Source organism: Struthio camelus, chromosome 1, assembly GCF_040807025.1.
Source record: "Struthio camelus isolate bStrCam1 chromosome 1, bStrCam1.hap1, whole genome shotgun sequence".
NCBI lineage: Eukaryota > Metazoa > Chordata > Aves > Struthioniformes > Struthionidae > Struthio > Struthio camelus.
Window position 1 is genome coordinate 58,017,801 of NC_090942.1, and position 19,297 is coordinate 58,037,097.

At 51.6% G+C, this 19,297-nt stretch overlaps 1 protein-coding gene and 1 long non-coding RNA gene across 5 annotated transcripts in view; one reads left to right on the forward strand and one right to left on the reverse strand.

Moving 5' to 3' along the window:
* The window catches only part of SYNGR1 (synaptogyrin 1), a 23,513-nt gene extending 13,062 nt beyond the window's left edge, over positions 1–10,451 (reverse strand). The window contains exon 1 of one of the 2 annotated variants that reach the window (XM_068941720.1): positions 10,215–10,451. In XM_068941720.1, coding sequence (XP_068797821.1) covers positions 10,215–10,313 — 99 coding nt within the window. In that variant the 5' untranslated portion in view covers positions 10,314–10,451. The remainder of the gene's footprint in view (positions 1–10,214) is intronic. The other variant, XM_068941714.1, reaches the window with a different exon arrangement.
* LOC104137879 (uncharacterized) lies at positions 9,476–17,160 on the forward strand. 3 transcript variants are annotated; one of them, XR_011140860.1, is made up of 5 exons: positions 9,476–10,117; positions 11,685–11,955; positions 12,161–14,141; positions 14,227–14,373; positions 15,515–17,160. It is a non-coding gene; the product is annotated as an uncharacterized lncRNA (long non-coding RNA). The 3 variants fall into 3 exon arrangements; XR_011140859.1 differs by having other exon boundaries at positions 9,477–10,117; positions 11,685–11,937; XR_692832.2 differs by lacking the exon at positions 9,476–10,117 and adding an exon at positions 11,113–11,525 and having other exon boundaries at positions 11,685–11,937.
* The last annotated feature ends 2,137 nt before the right edge of the window (positions 17,161–19,297 follow it).

Genomic DNA, 19,297 nt, shown 5'->3' on the forward strand with positions numbered 1-19,297 from the left:
AGTCTAACTTCCTTTCTCCATCTTTCGTCAGACAAGATGCTACAACTTCTTTCCTATGAAGAGTGACATGGTAAGAATTGTTTCCCAGCCCAAAGGTACCCAGGATATGATTTGCTGCCAAGCATCTGGTTTAAGACAGTCTTAGTAGTTTTCTGAGGAGATTCCATTAAGGGTATTCTCATTTGGGAGTAGAACAAGTCACTGCAAATGCCTATCTTCTGCATCCTAAAATAGCTACCCCAAAGTACTCTCTGTCATTAGTAAAGCTCTCTACAGACCATAGCACAGTAGCCTAAGGGATGCCTCTTTCTCTCTGTGTTTTCCTCGCTATGGATATCTGCTCTGGCATTCCTAATCCATACTCCTTTCCCAGGTACTCCAGAGAGGGAAAGGTTAGTGGCACTGGAGAGGGCTCGCTCCCTGTGTCAGCCTGCCACTGCCCTCACAAGACAGCCCCTCAGAGCAGGACGCCGCGAGGACCATCAGTGCACTGAAGCATTCAGCTGGACTGGATAAAACAGGATGGGCAAGAACTGGCAGGTGAAAACCAGGAATTTCAAACCAACAGCAAGAGCTGGACTGCAAGCGAAGAAACAATTGCTGCTGCAGTTTGCTTGTTTTATCCCAGTGATATCAGTGTACCCAGAAGCTACTGCCAATTGCACAGCAAAACGATTTGCTAGAAAAGTGATAATCATGAAAGCCCAGACCTTGCAGCCCTCAGAAAAAACCATGTTGCACACCTAATCCATAGCAATTATTTATTGTCAGTAAGGTGGTGGGTGGAAGATCACTAACTTAGCAAGTCGTCGTAGCGAGATCAAGCATTTTGTATTTCCTTGATTTTGCAATCCATGTGTGTGCAAGGATAACCTAGGCAGCAGGTAGAGTATGAATGTCTGCATGGATTATAAACAAAAATCCAAAAAGCCTGCAAGGATGAACCATTTATGCTTCAGTTCTCATAACATCTGCATCACTTACAAAGACACACTGACCATCAGCAGCGCTGATATAACCCTGTTTCCCCTGTGCAATACTGCTGCCTGTTACTTGTATAACAGAAATAGCCCCATTTTGTACAGCAGATCCCCATTTCACAAGGCATTGCGTATAGCAACTAGGTAAACGGACCAAAAACGCATGTACAGCTGCAAAGACAAGATGAGCTAAGAGGGGAAGACAGCAGGAGTATTCTGACTGAGATGTACAAAATACACTGAGATGCACAAAAGTTAAGTGATTTGTCAGAAGACTTACAAGAAGCAAGCACAAAGCATATTCCTCCAGTACAGCACAGTGCTTTCATTGCAAACCATCTCCCATTCTGTAGAAGGAGGTAATTAGCTGCTTTCTTATGCTCAGTCATGAAAAAGAGATAGTCATCCACAGCTTTGTGCACCTCAGCGGCCTCATTTCTTCAGAATTCAAAAGAAACTAGTAAACAGCCTTTAAAGTAACTAGAATTTTAGCTTGTCAGGGTTCCCGTAAGCCTTCAAGAACAACTTTAATTGGCCAGGTGCGCAACCTGTTTGAAGGTGCACATTTACAGCATAAGCAGATGCGGCTGAGTCAGCATTGCTGCTAGGACCTTGCTTTTCTTGACTTCACTGCTCCTTAAACATTGCATCAACACAGGTTTTTGCAATTACTTTTCTGGACTTTTGTTTTTGCTGAAGAACTCCAAGACCCAGAGCTAGGCAATCTGCACGGCTGGCAAAGACAGAGGGTTTCACCAGACGCGCCTGTAAGCGCTTTGAGCTTGACAGTATCACCCTGGCCAGGGCTGGTCTCTGTTCCAGCACAACGTTGATGCCATTTAATCTCTGAGAGCTTCCTGGAGCTCCTGGATGCAAAGGGGCACAGCTTAAACTGCTTCAGGCACTGTATGTTGCCCACTGCAGGGCTGGCACACTCTGCAAAGTCTTTGCTCCACATATTCTCCTCTTATTTCTCCCTCCACTCCCCATACACCTGTCTGTAGACTTAGAAAATTTGGTGTTTTTCCGGTACCCTATCAATAAAACTGGGGGAAACCTACCTCTCTACCCCTGCCAGCTTTTGTGGCTGGCAGAGCTCTGTTTCTGTTGCTCTGCATTCACATCGCTATTTGAGGAGCTTTAAAAACAAGCAGAGACCTTTAGTGAGACTCAGAGGACAGTTACCTGGGGCTGTGCTCTGCAGGGGAAGAAGTGCTCCTAAAAAGGAGTCTCTCTGCTCCCTGCCAGTCCTCCTCCAGGTATGAGGCTTTCCCACCCAGATGCCTCTTGCTCGCCTGACAGTATGCTAGCACCGAGGCTAAAAGACGCAGGGAGTACGTACCAACGCTGGCGCCCTGCAGGGAGGAGACCAGGAGAGGCACAGCATTGTCCCCTTTGCTGTTTCTCAAGGGGCCTGCACTTGCTGTCACAAGCGTGCAAGGATTTGCTCTGGCAAGAAAAGTGCAGAACAAACAAAAGGCTGCAACCTGCCATAAAAGACTTTGTTTTCTCTCACTGAACTGTGGGATCTGATTGTGGCAAAGGCGAGAGACGCCCAGTCCTTCCCTGCCTCCTCGCCACAGCTCAGCCCCGCGGAAAGCCCTGCAGACCCTCCTGAGCATCATGTGAGGCTTCCCATCACGCTGCCCATTCCCAGCCGTGCATTAGGCGCTTCTGAGTGTCATGTGACGTATCCACAACACGGCGATGCATTAGGATTTTCCTGCATCTCATCGGAGGAATTTGTCACGCTGCCTCCTGACTTCTTTCCCGAGATTTCCAAGATGGTTGTAGCAGGGACGCGGCTGAAGGGGGTTTCTGTCAAGCTGGCTGTTTTGGCTTGCTGAGATGTCCTCCAGCCACAGGCTCTGTCGCACTGCGCGTTTCCTCTCCCTCTCCTAAATCCCGGTTTTATTCTATTATAAAGAGGAAATAGTTTGGTGACATAATATTCCTCATGGGACTTGAAATCAAATCCACCTCAGAGAGAATGAAACAATAACCTCTTCTGTGTCTGATCTGCTAATGACCAGGAATAAATCTATTTAAAAAGAAAGCGAGAACAGGGGAGGGTGCAAATGAGAGACTAATTGGAGTTGATCTAGTTTTCATTTTTATCCAGCCACTCACAAATGGAGTTTGCGGAAAGCTTTGGAGAGTCCTGGACAGACATGGATTATTATTATTATTACTGTCATTAGATCTACTCATATTTAATTCATTTTGAAGAAAACATATGCAGCTTTTGATAAACATGGGACTGGCAGCCTGGAAACAGAAGGCCTCTGTTTATTCCCTCCAGCCGTTATCATGCAGGGAGCAAATGCCTCCTGCCCACTGCCTTGATGGCACGTCTGAGCCCTGACCTGGGAGAATCGCCTCTGTGTAGGCAGTGGAAGAGGTCACAGCCTCCCAGTACACGTTTGTCCTTGGTTCCTCTGAGCATCTGATGAGGAGAGAGCAAGGGTATGTGAGCACCCTCCTCTCATTAGATCTCCAACTCATTTCCCCTAGCCAGCAGCCGCATGGCACCAGCTTTCCAGCCAGGGCTGAGCTGGAGCAGGTGATACAGAAGGAAAAGGCTCCACATCCCTAATTCCTGCCATGGGATCTGGAGTAGGGTTACTTGCTAGCCTGTTTTTTCATACATGGCTTGGCGGCTGACAGGCCAGTGATTAACCCTTTCACCTCCTACCAGAGCCAGGCTCGGGAGCCCTCCGTAAAAGCACCCTGCAGAGCCTAGCGCATTGAACCGTCCCCAGCAGCCCGACCCCGGAGAGATGGTGCAACACAGCTGCCCTCAGAGCCAGCCAGGAAAGCCTCAATGACAGCAGTGCCCCAGCTGAGCAGGAGAGCTTTCCATCGGGCTCCATGCATCTCCAAGCTTTCCTCAGGGTGACACACATAGCCATTGGTATAACAGCGAGCTGTGTGCCTAGATCCCAGAAGGTAACTTCAAAAACCCCAGTCCAGTCCCACAGCTCATAAGCTCTTCCTGGCTTTTAGGTGAAACAGTATCTTCTGCCCCAATGCTCTTAGTGACAACTCCCTTGGGCCATATCCTCCCTTTTCCATGTTGGCATCCAGGTCCTTCTGTGCTTTCCAGACATCACCAAGTCACCACTCAGTGAAGTGACTGTCTGAAAGTCACAGCTTCTTCCATAAGAAAGAGTTCGGGTTTTTTTGTTGTTTTTCTAGGAACACATCTCTTTCTCCCTGGTTTGGCTGTGCCAGCCTAGGTTGAGGACCACTGTCTGCTGCTGTCTCTGCCTATTACAGTCACACTAGACCTCCCTGCTGCCCTGTCTTGCTGCAGATGTTTGTCTTAGCCATGTCTCATCATAATTCAGTTTCTTTGCTTCTCACCTGTGCCTCTCACGTTTTGGAATAGCCGATCACATGTGATTATCTAATTTTCTGCTCATATTCCGAGCTGCCTTTGGTCCCTGTGCGCTATTTCTCAGATTTTTAGCGGTATCTGCAAATACCATTAACAAGAGATCTGTTCCTGCTCCAAGATCTTTCCTGGGAGCGTTATGTCGGAAACAACATACTCGCTCTATCCAACCCCTAAGCACGCCATCGCTGTGCATTTCTATTGTTCTTTTTTTAAACATGGCCCCTCACCCAATTCCAGTGACAGTGATCCCCCCAAAAACCCTTTGGAAGCCAGTACAGGACAGAGGACTTCACGAAGAACTGTACCTAGAGCTTGACTCAAAGCACGTGCTTTGTACTACTTCCTGCCTTCCTCTTCATCCTGTGCCAACATATCTCGTGAGCACACCGCTAGCAGGCATGATGACCGGGGCAAAAAAATCACATGAACAAGCTGAGGCAGAGAGCTATGGTCCACGTGGGAACCCCCAGAGTGAAGATAACAGACACAACTGAGATTGGTGCAGGGGCAAGGGGAGGGAGAGAGCTCATCCAGGGCCCCTTTCCCTTCCCTCCATTTGCACCCATTGGCTTGGGTTGCGTTGCCACATCACACGAGGAGGTCAGTCTGCTGCTCAACTCCATGGGGGTAAAACAGGAAAGTCACAGAGAGAAGTAAACTATGTAAAAAGGCGAGACCTGAATCTCATTCTCAGGAATGAGACAGGCAAAAGCCCCTTTCCCAATAGGTAGAACCTCAGATACTTGGGTAAAATATCACTGGGAACATCTAAGCTATATTTAACAGTGATGGAAAAAAGGTGGAGGTTGCAGCTGGTTTCAGACTGACATGCCCCTCCCGCATGGGGCATGCAAGTGCCACTTGCAATGAGTTAACCATCACTGCAAGTCCACGCTGGGCATCTTTCTGTACAGTGATGGGAGGTGTGGGAAGGAGAAGCAAGGGGTGTCACGGGCAGGGGGTCACTGAGGTGAGCTGGGGACCCAGTGTAAAGGCACAGCAAAGGACTCTCTGGTATGCCAGAGCTTGCCCTCATCTTCCAGCTCGCAGGCACCCAAGCAGCTGAGTTGCTAACACGCTTGGAGGCCACGCTGTTGAGAGCCGATAGCGTCAGCTCGCAGGGTTGTAAGGTGAAGCTGTTTGCACTGGAATACACCACGTGTCCTTCCGTCTCCAGTCTGGAGCATGCAGGCCCTGGGGAAAGCTGATAAAGCTGCTACTGATTTGTAGCACACTAGGAGCTGATGCTACCCTCAGTCCCCAAAATAAACAACATTCAGCCTCCTGTACGACCAGTGTCAGGCCACAGCATAGCTCAGAACTTAAAACACAGCTGGCCTTGGCCTCACCACAGAGAACATCCCACTGTGGTGAGGCCTGGAGACCGCAGCTCCTGTCCTTCACCTGACTTGTCTGTTCAGACTGAGCTGTCTTGAACATGCAATGCCTGCAGAGACAGACAATAGCACTCTGATCTCAGCTTGAAACGTCTACACAAGCCAGAGGACACAACAGCAACAGCAGCGTGTGATGGAGGAGGAGAGGGAAGGCAGACAGCTCCTTTCTTCCCTGAAACTCCAAGGGGGCAGTACCCCTTGGCATTGGAAGGAGACTCAGCATCTCTGTCCACATGGCAAGTTTTAATGGGCTGTTTTGCCTGAGCAACTGCTGTTTGAAACACACTAACCCAAGCCACCTAGCTGGGCCACTTTCCAAAAAGCAAGTTACTTTAGCCTCGTTTGGCTTTTTAGATGGAACATTGCTTCGGTTTCTGGAGAGAGCAGGTTTCCAAGCAATCAGGAGCTCCTGAAACGACCTGTTTCAATTAACATTTTACTTATTTATGGAGCCAGCACTAAGTTCAAAGCCTGCAGGTCACATCCTTCCTTGGAGTTTTCCAGCCCCAAAACAGCTGCTGTAGAGCTTGTGGCAGCAGGGCAGAAGGGCTTCGTCTCTGAAAGGACGCTCGTCAGCTCCCCACGCAAATGGGAAGGGTGTAAAGGAGCCTTTCATCTCCCCAGCGCCGGCTGCAGAGGACTGCAGGTCAGGGTGTGACAGGATTACTCAGGACTGTGCCCACACTAGTCTGTTTTATTTTTAAAAAGATCTTGGGGCTGCACACTAGCACAGCTCCTGTGTTACAGCTGGTGTGTCATCTCAGCGTGCTGAAAGCAGGTCTCTAAGTCAGGGTGGTTTTAAAAAAAAAAAAAAAAAAAAAAAAAGCCCATGCACCCACGTCCTGTCTACAGTAGGGCAGCAGTTGTGTAATGCATGCAGCTCAGAGTAGGTCTCTGCATCTCAGCAGTAAAAACAGAGAGGTTGTGTCTCTGTTGGGACTCAGACTGTTACTAGCATGGGGAAGCTGCATGGGGGCTCACATGCACGGGAGCTTCTTTCAGCAGCAACTTGCTTAGACAAAGCCGCAAGCAAAGGGGCACTGTGCGGAGCTGTGCCTTGAAAGACTGGGACTTAGAATAAACTCCAGGTAACAATCCCAACAGAGCGAGTTGCTTGACTTCATCTCTGATGGAAACATGGAAGGACTTGTTCTCCTGTTCCCCACAGAAAGGTTGGGAAGGCTCCAGGATCTTCCACCAGCTTATTGGTTTTGTTGGCAAGCCTCAGTCCAGCTGGATCAGACAAGTCCCCTCATGCAAGACCCAGACTCCACTGATCCCCTTGGAGGCAGTCTCAGCAGAGATGCTCAGGAGACACTGCTCACTAGGACTAACTGCCCTGCTTGACTAGGTGCTGTTTCACTCAAGCAAAGGTATCTGGGGCAGACAGCAAAAGAGGAATGACTTGCACTGAGGCTCATCCAAAACTGACACAGGTACCCTGCAAGACCACCTCCAATAGTGGTCTCCAGTAGTGGCTAGCGCCTATGTCAGGCAGCCTTTTTGTAGGAACACGCACAAAAATTCTGACTGTCTTCCTGCACATGAAGGTCTGCTGCGTCCTTCCTCCAATGCGCTAAAGAAATCTGAGCTTCCTCACAATAGCAAGTGCTAGACAGATCTTCCTTTACAAATTTATCCCATCTCCTTGTCAGCAATGAGCAACATACATAATCTATCACCTCATCTGCTCCAGACCCTACAGCTCTTAATGGGGAATTGCTGCCATCTAAATTGGACTGCAAACTCCACGGGCAAGAGCCAGTTCTGCTGACTGTTGGTAAAATGCCATACGCGCCTCTGTGTCATAATAAAGTCTAAAATACAGCATGACCTGAGCACAAGGTAATTCCCTTGGCAAGTGACAATGAGAATTTCTGCTCCTTATTGAAGCTCATCACATGTAACAGGCCAAAAGGAGTGTCAAGCTGGCCCTGACTGGGGAGATGATGGACCACCAACACCACGAGCAAGAAAAAAGCAAATGAGATCTTAGGAGATGGCCGTCAAGGTATTTCCAGGATATACTAGGGCAGGTACATGAAAGGACTCCTACAGAAACCATGGAAAGGGAGAGCCCATCATCACTAGAAGAGTTTGGCTTGTAAGGCCTGGCAATATAAAGGCTAAGCGTGGTTGTGATTGCAGCCTATAAATATACCCGGGGAAAACACCCGGGAGGGAAAAGCACCATTTAACCTCAAGGGCACAAGAGCACAAAAACAAATGGATTGAAAAAAAACAGCCATGAATAGATTTAGGGTGGAAGGCCCTCGCCATCAGAGCAGCTGAACTCTCTCCCGGGGGAGTAAGAATGGCAAGAATACCAAGAACTCTTTTTTCAAGTGAAGTTCAACCAATTTATGAAAGGGGCCAGAAGGAATCTGATGATTATGACAGCCTGAGATAGGACTCTATTGCCCATGAGGAACCATCTCGGTCTCAAGTTAAAAACAAAAACCCACATCTAAATACCTGAGGTGACCTTGTGGCTCCCTGGCTGTGCAGAGGAAGAGATGCTAAGGAGGAGAGACAAAAACAAGCCAGGGAAAAAACATGAGAAGGAACACTGAGGGGGAGAAAAGGTGCACACATAGCCTTGCACCATGACAGCCAGGCCAGTTTTCCTTGCCGGAGTGCTGACCTGGAGCACCTCCAACTCCAGCAAAAGGATATTAATTTCTCCGGCCAAGAGCAGGTCTGCCATACAGTGCCTGGGGTGAGTCCCGTTCTGTCCTCTGTCAAGGTCAAGCAGCGGGCGGCTGTGGGGAAACAACACCAGGTCCCAGAGAGATGCTGGTCCCGTTCCTTGCACGGGGACACCTTATGGGGCACGTAGCTGAGCTCAAAGAGAGAGCCAACAGCACCTGGGTTACACTGAAGCAGAGTAGGTGCCTAATAAAAAACACCTTTCCTGTCCTCCCTCTCTCCCTCACACCTTTGGGAAGCCAGAAACCTGCAGTGTTTGCATGAAGTCATAAAGGGAAAAAAAAAAAAAAAGAGAGAGAGAGAGCGCAATAGAGAGAGAGAGAGAGAGAAAGAGGAAATTCTGTCACAGCGATTAGGAACGGAAAAGTCTTTTTAGGTCACATCATGTCCATCATCCTCGGGCGTGCATGCTGGCTCCACTTTACCCGGCTCAGGAGCTGGGGGTGCTCGTACCCCCTCACCCAGCTCCCGGCAGCAGCGTGAGCAGAGAAACCCCACTCGCCGCGACAACGAGCGCGATGTGCCGTACCGTAAATAAGCCCAGACGGACAGACAGACCGGGCGACCGCGTTAATCACATCCGCAGCTGTCTCCGGGCACAGCGCTCTCCAACTACCCTCCGCGTCGCCAGCAACCACGGAAAAGGGGCATCTCCACCCGTGGCAGGAACGGGCCGGTGCCGCGGGAGCGCAGAGCCCTCTTTCCCCCTCGCCGTGGTGGGGCAGGATGGGGGCTGGCACTGCCCACCGCAGGCCAGGCAGCCCTCTCCCATAACCACCGCCCTAAAAAGGTGGCCCTAAGCCACCTTCTCTTTTCTTTGTTGTTTCCCCCGCGCTGTATTGGGTTTTTTTGTTGTTATATGTATTTATTTATTTTTTTTTTAAAGCAAGCCCCCGCTGCTCACGCTTTGCCTCCTGGCGCTGGTGCGCATGTGTCCCCTCGGCACCGTCTCCCTCCCTCCCTCCCCTTCTCCTCTCCCGGCTCAGACCTCAATCTCTCCCCAGCTCCGTGCCGCAGCTCGCTCCCTTAATCCCCATGACCTTCTGGCACATACGCTCCAGCCCCACGGGCAGCCGTGGCATCAGTGTCACGGGAAGAGGCCTTCCCCCGGACACCCTGCGAGGGGGCGGCCTGACGGGACCCCCTTCGCCCTCCCCACGGCTCCTGTTAGCCCCCCCCCCGGCCCCTTTCCCCTGGCACAGAAGGCAAAACAAATTACAGGAGCGGGTGGGAAAGAATTACAGGGAAAGAGCTCGGCGGAGGGGAACGAAGGAGGGCGGATGAAACGCAGCAGGGCCCCAAAGCAGGCGGCACAACGCCCCCAGCCCGCGCGGCTATACATGCACGCACAGGGATACACCTGCGTGCCTGCACACACCGCCGGAGAGAACAACCATATGTCCAAACACACACACACACATACGTACATATGGGGACAAACCCATATACACATACGGAGAGGTGTACACACACACACACGGGCCTGCCTATGGACATAAACATATATATACCCACACAGGGGTATATGTGTGCATAGAGAGACACGCAGAGATACGTCCCTGTGCACACGCCTATCCATAGGCGTGCATATACCTGCCTACACACACGCACGCACAGAGCACGTCCACACGGTAAGTCATATATATCTGTGTGCCCGGCGGCGGCGGGGGGAGCCCCCCGTCCGGGCGCCGTGCTGCCCCGCAGCCCCCCGGCCCGGCCCGGCCTTACCCAGGAGAGGAGGCGCAGCAGGGTGTGCGGCTGCCGGAGGAAGGCGTGCGGGTCGAAGGCGCCGCCGGCTTTGCCCGCGCCGAAGGCGCCCCCGTCCATGGCGGCGCCCGCGGGGTCGGGGGGGAAGGGAGGGTGCGCGGCGAGGCGGCCGGGAGGCTGCGAGCGGGCGGGCGGGCCGAGCCGAGCCGAGCCGAGCCGTGCCTGGCAGCCCGGCGGCGGCGGCGACGAGCCGCGCGCGCTCGCGGCGGCGGGGCGCGCGCCGGGGTGGGAGCGCGGCGGCGGGAGCGCGCACCGCGCCCCCCCCCTCCCCCTCCGGCCGCCGCCGCCGCCGCTAGAGAGTGGGGGAGGGGTTGGGGGAGTGTATATAAAGTGTATGGGGGGAGGTGGGGAGGGGAATGTGTGCTATTGGGGGGGGGGGGGGGTGGGATGTGGGGTGTGTGTCGGTGCGGGGAGATGGGGTGTGAGGGGTGTATGTGTGGGGGGATGTGGGGCGTGTGTCGGTGTGGGAGGTGTGGGGGGGTGCATAGGTGGGGGGTGTGTTTCGGTGTGGGGAGATGGGGTGTATATGTGGGGGGAGATGTGGGGTGTGGAGCGTGTGTCGGTGTGGGGGGTGTATGGGGTGCATGGGGGGATGTGGGGTGTGTGTCGGTGTGGGAAGATGGGGTGTGTGGGGTGTATGTGTGGGGAGGTGTGGGGGGGTGTATGGGGTGTGTGGGGGAGTGTGTCAGTGTGGGGAGATGGGGTGTGAGGGAGTGTATGGGGTGTTGGGAATATGGGGGTGCATAAGGGGTGGGGGAGGTGCGGGTGGGGGTGTACACGGGTGTGGGGGGGTGTGACTGCGGGGTGGGAGTGTGGGGGGCAGTATGTACGGCACGGGTGTAAGGGGGTGTGCGGGGGGGCTGTGGGGTAGGAGCGTGGGGGCGGCATGCGGAGTGGGGAGGTAGGAGCGTGGGGGGGGACACAGGTGAGCGAGGGGCACGGGGGGTGCAGGTGGGTGGAGGGGGCACGTGTGTGCCCCCCCCGAGCGCAGGGCCCCCTGCCCGCACGGGGCCCCCCACCCGCCGGCCCCGTCACCCCACAGCGGCACTCCGCATTCGGGGCGCCTCGGCGTGGGGCGGGCGCCGTCAGGCTGCCCCCCGCCTGCTCCGCGCTCACCACGTGGCTCCCCCACACGCCCTGGCCGTAGCGACGCCGAGAAGGGGGTTTCAGAGGGGGAGAAAAATGCAGCGTCGGCCCCGGCTCGAGCTCCTCGGCCTGGTGGTTCTTCTGCACGTGGCGGCTTTGCAACCGGCCGCCTCTTGGCTGCAATAGGTTCGCTGATAATCTGTGCTAATAAGACTGAAATTAAAAGTAAACGCTTGGGTTTCAACATGGTTTCTTAAGCTCGGCAGTAGGAGCCAAGAGCGCTTTGAATCTGCTTGGGGCGGGCAACGCGGTGACCTTCAGCGAGCAAATCTCTTTCCTCCGCAGCTTCGCAGCCTTGCTCTGCGCACACATTTTCTGCGGAGCGGGGGGAAAAAGGAGTGTTTGTCTATGGATATAACCCGTTCTGAGGGACCGGGTTGAAGCCGTCCAGCTCCCGGGTGCAGACGCGACTCGGGGCACCACCAAAACCAACAGGCAGAACTGCAGCCCTCCTAAACTCTCTCAACGCAGCTACTTAGGTGTGAGTCTACACGCTCCATATCGGCCAGAGACAACTGCGGCTGCAACGCATCCAAAGGTCACCGACCCAGGATCGGTCTGATTTTAGCTTTGCCAACGCGGGGGTGCACGTCAGAGCTGTGCTGAGGGTTAGGGAGTGGGGAGTTTATATAGCAAGACGTGGGAGGTTTTTTTTAGTTCTCAAAAAACTGTGGGAAATGGGAGGTGTTGCAGATGAATGAGATGGCACCTGCGTAGCATCCTGTTTGTTTTAATCAGCTCCTGGCTTGCTTTACCCACAGAGCCGGCCCAGATGGGCCCATATCGCTTGCAGCTCTACGCCCTCGTTCGGTTCATCTTTTCGGAGGATTTAACGTTCAGCTCTGCGTCGTTATTTTGGAGTTGCTCTCCACAGGAAGCGCCACGATGGCTCCAGCTCAGCACACCATCCGGCCGGCAGGATGGTGTGCGCTAAGCTTACCGCGACGCTGCAGCTACTCCCTAGGAGACCACGAAGAAGTGTGGGCTCTCTGGGAGGCAGCTGGGAGACATCGCAAACCTGGCACTCCAGCAGACGGACCCTTGTTTCTGTGCCCGACCACAAAAAAGTGGCACAGCACCCCTTTCAAAATTGCAGCTGGCCACTGGGCTGAGGTTTGCTGCCGTTGGATTCATGCGCGAAGCCTGAGCAGAACTGAAGCCCAGCTGCTCACACAGGTAAGCCGAGAAAAGATGCTCTGCACCATGTTTCTGCCAGGCAAACGATGGGACAACCCTAGCTCTTTGCTACTGAGACACTGAACTCAAAACAGACAGCGGCTTTGCTCAAGACAGCCAGCCGAGCCATGAGACAGGAACTCTGGGAGCACTTCGTAGGGTTTTAGAGACTGCAAAAACTAGCAAGTCTTCAGGGGGGCCAGAAATGCCAAACTCACCACATTTGCAGCTAAATCCCCAGATGAAGAGACAGAGAGATTTGGTTTGGCTGAAAAGGTGTCTGAAATGCTCCAGTACTCTGAATTAAGACCTCTACTGGATTTGGAACTGGTCAGCTATATACAGAGCAAAAGCAACTGCTTCAGCTACAGACCTGTGTGGAAGGATAGATCTCCTCCTTTCTGTGCTGCAGAGTACATGAAGGTTGAGAAAGCAGAATGACCAGTTGGATGGCTTGTGGCGCTGTCGCTTCCTGACCGCACCTATGCCCAGATTCACTCAAGCAGCAACGGAGCAAACTGCAGAAGAGTTTGATGGGGAGCATGCTTGACTTGCTTTAGCACGCTTCATTCTGCCTGAGTTTGAATTCGTTTTTGTTGTGACGTCTATGAATCAGCTGCTCCATTCAAGAGCTTTGTGTAGGAGGTAGAGGCAGATGTACTGGGGAGATACAAAAGTGTTTAAGGCCCACTCTGCACCCTGGTGCAGCACTTGTACTCTAAAAAGCAAGCAGCTCTGCCTAGTCCTCTGTGGGACACCTTCTGAGGAGCAAATTGGGGCTCAAGGTTGAGCAATCCCTCTTCACATCCAGCCATGTACAGCTCCATTTGGGAAGATGATGCATCCAGGAATAACTGGTCTTCTCAAGGAGATAGACCGAGCTAGGGGGGTGCTTGGTACTGCACCTCCACAGGCTACGTCTCTGTTTGCAAGTTGCGCCACGCTCTCAGAGATGGTGTGTATAGCTAATGAGCTGGTGCAGAAGAACTGTCACCTACACTGCATGTGTCAGGGAGGGCATCACCTTGGACTCGTGGATCCCATGGACTAGACACCCATTAAAGGCCAGGTCAAATGTGGGTGATCTCCCAGGCTTATCTTCCACTCCCTTCCACAGGGCACTCCTAATGGGAACTACAGCACTAACCCAGCTGCACCCTCAGCCCTCCAGGACGGCAGCAAGCTTGCCTAGAGGTTTGCCTTGTCGTGAGACCTGAAGTCCAGGCTTTTCTCCAGTTCATACCAGTTCCCTTCCCGTTCTCTTCGAGGTCAGGGTAGGCAATGAAACTGCCTCCAAATGAGGCACCCCTCAGTCTACAAGGGCTTTTTCACACAGGTTGGTGTGCAGATTCCCTCCAGCAAAAGCCTGCAGCATCGGGTTTTACTTAACCTGTAGAACCTGGAATTGGGGAGATGGAAGGTCTCTGGGAGCTGGTTAAGCTTGTTTAATGCTTGGATATGCTTTCCTTAATTATTTCACCCTGGATGGGTAACTAGCTTCCCAGTGCTGAATGGCTTAGTTCTCAGTTACAGAAGTGCAGCTGGCAGCAGGATTTGGCTCTATTGGTAGGTGTTTGCTTGAACTACTTAATTAATGTTTGCAGTAACTTGATATAATCATAATGTGCAGCACTTACATTGCATATTACAGGTCAGCATCCCAGCGGTGGGAATTCAGACGGCTCCTGCACTGGTGCTGCGGTCCCACTGTCATCTCTCCCTTGCAGAGACGGGGAGACATGCTGCAGGGAGGAGGCAGCACTGCAATCAGCCAGCTCTTGGGGCACTGCAGGCACAGGTATATGTCCTGATCTCCCCCCAGAGGCAAGGGTCTCTGGGTCCAGGTGGTCTGTAACACTTTCTCTTCCCTGTAGCAGTCTCAGGGAGATCCTGAGGGGGGAAAAAAACATTTGTTCTATGTGTGGGCAACTCCAGCCCGCCCAGCTCTGGGTACCGTGGTCTTCACTGACTTGGGTTTGCATCCTCTTTTATTTAGACAGTGCTGAGGCCCATGTTCTTTACAATAACCCCAGGCTATGTATTTATTCCCAATTTATTCAGCCTCCGGATGTTGCAGAGGTGGGTGTTCTTCATCAGCACTTTGCTTGTTTTCCTCAGATAACCTTGTGGATATATCTAGTACCATCTCAACCATCTGGCAGCTTCATGAGCTTCCTCATTTTGCTTGTGACATGCCTCCTTGCCCCAGGGAGGTGCTTAGGTAGCAGGATGAGGCCATCAACAGGGTACATGGTGCTGAGCTGGGCTGGATGCTCCCAGCTGAACTGGGCTCTTAGGTTTATCGGCCAACTTGATTCCTGATGCCGTGTCAATTATCCAAAGCCTGGGCTCAGTCCATGTTAATCCAGCTGAGGCTGTCTGGCTGACCTAGAAGCACCGTGACACCTGGCCATTTTGACCGACAGACCAGGAGCCCGTTCTCCAAAGCATCTGGCTTTCGGCTGCTAGAGTCCAGGCTGGATGAGTGCAGCTCTGCCTGGCCCCGTTGCCCACATCCTGCACCTCTCTTGTAGGTCCCTTCTAGATCCTTTTGGGTGGTCTTTCTCTCCCCTCCTTGATCAGCAGGTGCAGGATATTTGGGCCCAGGGTCCTGAAGTCATGCATGATGGTTTTCGGTTACTGAGTGACACTCAACGTGCTGACTTGTGTTTATCTAACTGGTGATTGGTTTCTAGTGGTTTTACTGTCTGTGTAACCCTCAGGATTAGAAAAGAAAACTCCAACGGCTGCCAGGGCTCTGTTTATCCTGTATGATCCCATCGCGGCCTCTCCTGCGGGAGATGCAGTAGCAGTAGGGAATGGCTGCTCCCCGCTTTCCTCGCCCCAACCCAGGCGTAAGCAAGGCATTTCAACAAGCTGCTCGCAGAAATGAGGGATGGGGTACCAGAGCACGTTTTCCTTCCTTGCTATCCAAACAGATACCGGTGTTTCTTTTCTCATCCTTCTGCTGAGGGAGCCTGCTGAGGGGTCACACTGAGCTGAGCTGGTGGCAGAGACCGGGATCCTGCTCGGCAGCTTGCCAACCTGCCTGGTGGGGTCTGTGGGACCAGTTCGCCCCCAAACCTGACATCAAGGAGAAGGACTACGGCCCTACGTGGAGCACCAGAGCCACTGCAGGAGACGTTTTGGCAGCAGTCATGTTTCAAATCAGTTATCCCACAAAGGTGCTCACACATTTCCAAATCTAGGCAAGTCTGAGAGAGTTTCTTCAGTCTGGTTCTATCCCATTTCCCTGGTTCAAAGCAGGGGGAGTGAATAATTCATCTCCTGCCCTCCAGTTCCCTCCCTGCTCCGGTTTCATCTCGGATCTGCTTCTGTACACTGAAGAGATGCTTCAGCAGGAACTCCTGTATTACCAACTTGCTGACAAGGACAGAGCCAGCCAATATCATCCAGTGACAGGACTTGTCTTTATGGTGCTTATTTGTAGGCTGAGAACAGTAGTAAGTGGAGCAGGGGAAATAATATGTGAATAATGCAAATAATAAGATCTCCAGACAGGTTCCACGGTACATCTTACTTTTAGTTCCTCTTTCACTGCATAACTTTAGCATTTAGATTGTCTTTATTGTTTATTATTAATTCAACAGTAGCACACAGAGGCCCTAATTGAATTTGGAGCTGTGTTGTACCAGGCACCATAGAAATACGTATTAGGATGCAGTCCCTGAGGAACACGCAGTCAGCTTGAGAACATGTCCCTGCAAGAAAGAAGTTATTTGATGTCTTTTTATATCTTAAGATATGCAAAGATGCAAAAGTAATGGGTGCCAATGTTAGCAGTGAAATCTATTTGATCTTATTAATTTTTAAATAATCCATCTTTTCATTTCATTTCCTCACATTGTCTAAGTACTGCGTGCTGCATCTTTTGCAAAGGATGAGCAAGACTAGTCAAGCGTCTTTTGAGTTACAGGTCATTACAGTTCTCTATGACTACAGAGCTATTTAATAAGAACAATTAAACATTACGACAGGATTTTCTGTTGAGGCATGTGTTCATTCACAACTTTGAACAATTAAATTATTTTTGTGGGAAAAAAAATCTAGCCTGTTCAAGAAGGATGATTGCAGTGGTTCGCGCTTTCTCATGTTATATACATCTGAAGAATGACACTGGGATATCATTGTTTTGGATAATGTAACATAAGAATCATAGCTAAAGATTTATTTAAGAAGTTGCATGTATTTTATTATGTACCTCTCTTTACTTTTGATTTTTTTACTTACATAGACACACAGGTAGTGTTATATTTTAAGTGTATACACTTGAATTTTCAGCAAACTCTGCAAGGTATTTTATGTGCAATTTTTTCCAGGGTTCTGTCTCAGAAATTTCATTTCAAGACTTATTTGCTTTGATGAGCGTTCTCTTACCTAAGGCATTCAGGACTTCCTTTGTATTTCCTGGCTGGCTAGTATATTTTGTAGGCGCAATGGTGGAAGAAAATCAAACAGATCCTAAACCACTTCACAAAATTCAGCCAATTTGAAGCGGGCAAGACAAACTTGGTTACATCATGACATCACGGACGGCACTGTATAAAGCTGCCATCACACTTCAGTGTCATGGTAACAGAGCTTACAGCAACAGAGCCTGCCTCTGCCTTGATTTTTTCCACTCTCATGGAAGTTGGTGGGCAACTTAATAGCTAGCTACACCCATGAAGCAGGCACTGATATGGGCCCTTCCTTCTCCTAGGATTGTATTTACTGTTTGAATAAAAACAAAATTCATCATCAGTTACACCAGGCTTCTGCCACAACCAACACGTATGGGATCCCAGGCTGGTCTTTCACCAGAGAGGGAGGAGAGAAAAGCATGAGGCAGAGAGAGAACAGGGAGAAAGGGACGAGATCTTCACCCGTGATTTTTTTTTTTTTTTAAATAAAAAAGGGACGATGCTAAAATGCTCTTGAGTGAGCCTTAAACAGAACTTTTCCCTTCAGGCTTAGGCTATACTAGTGCCTCAGGTTGTTTCCTGCACCTCACCTTGCCACCTGAAATGAAAGCGGGAGAAAGGAGGACCATTCCAACAGTGTTCTCTTTCCAAAACACTTATGCATGGATGAGCATGAAGCCCATTTCAATAGGTGGGAGGCAAGTAACCCTCTGCAAAGCCACGTTGCCTACTGAAGACCAAGCTTTGGAGGCTGCATCTGTGAGACAGGTAGATAAATAGACAAGTTGATAGACAGACAGACACAGATATTTATGTCGATTGGCAGCAACAATAAGTGAAGAAGTTGAGGTGGGTATCACGTTTCTACTGCATGGCTTTAACAATGCTGATGGAAATGAGAGCTGCTTCTCTTGCTTCCCTTCTTCCTTCTCTTGCCAGATGCTGCTTACTCAGCTTATCCAACTTCTTGTGACCTTCAAACGCCTTCCCATTCGTTCTGTGTATGGCACTTTTTCTTTCATTTGCCTCTTTCCCTGCACGTAGCAAGGTTAGCACCCAGCTGTGCTGATGGTGTTTGCAGTATGAGCACTCTCCTTATCAGGATGGTCTGAGATACCACCCCTTCCCCTTCTGTTCCCTGGAGGTTTTCTCAACAAGCCAGTCAGCCTGGTGCTGCCAGGAGGATCCCTTAGAAAACCGCATTGCCCTCTCCTCCCTTCCTCCCAGCTTGTTTTCTTCCTGCCTGTCCTCTCCTTTTACATCACTTCTCCCATCCATATCTTCACTGTTTTCCATGCCTTCCTCTTCAGAACATCCCTTCCTCCTAATTCTGCTCTTCTTGATCTCTTTCCTCCCTCCCTCCACCCTGTAGTCTTTCAACTTCAGTTTCTTCTTATACTCCAGTGCTTCTCTGTGTCTGCCTAGTCTATCAGGTCCCACTCCCTGCTTTTCACTCTCCATCACAAGTTAGGATAAAGCCTCCAAACTAGTATCCAAAAACGTTCTCTAGCCTATGATTTGGGCTGAAATCCTTTTGCATTTAAACAAGCCCCACCTCACTACTGGTACCTGTCTCATAGCATGACATGTCTCATGCATTTTGGCTCCTCCAGCCAAACTAGGGTTCATGTCTTGGCATCAGGACGCTTCTGAATACAATGCTACGAACACGTAAGGAGTTTGCACATCCAGGTCCTCTATCTTATTCGCTGTGGATGACAAGGAAGAGGATGGAGAGATAGAGCACAATGAAGATGAGGCAGGCCGTCTTAACGTGTCGCACTGCGGCGTATCGGCCCTGGGCAGACACGGGTCCTTGCATCCTAGGGAGCCTCACGTGCAGGGGGACGTCCGTGCCCTTCAAGCCATACCTGCTCGAGCCCTTGCTTGCCCTCCCACTCACCGCCACCACCCGCTCCGGCAGGCTGGTGGGACAGAAGAAGCCTTGCAAGGCAGGGGCAGACCGGTCTTTGAAGCGGTGGCCCAGAGGACGCATGGCTGGAGGGAGGGCAGAAGCGATGGCCTCCGAGGGTGCTGGCCTGGGGCGGCATGGGGAGACCTGGGCAACTCTGCACCCCATGGCCTGCAGGGAACATGCCCGTGCCCCCGCCAGGAGCCCCCAGGAGAGGAGAGCCCCCGCCAGGCGCGCAGCTCCCGGCAGTGCCTTCGCGCCCCCCATGCAAACCTGCCAGAGAAAGGCAGCATGACGGGGGTGAGCCCACTCCTCCAGGGCCCGTGGCGAAGCCCCAGCTTCTTCCACCACCTTCGGCAGCCATCGGGAGGCCCCTCTTCGGCCCC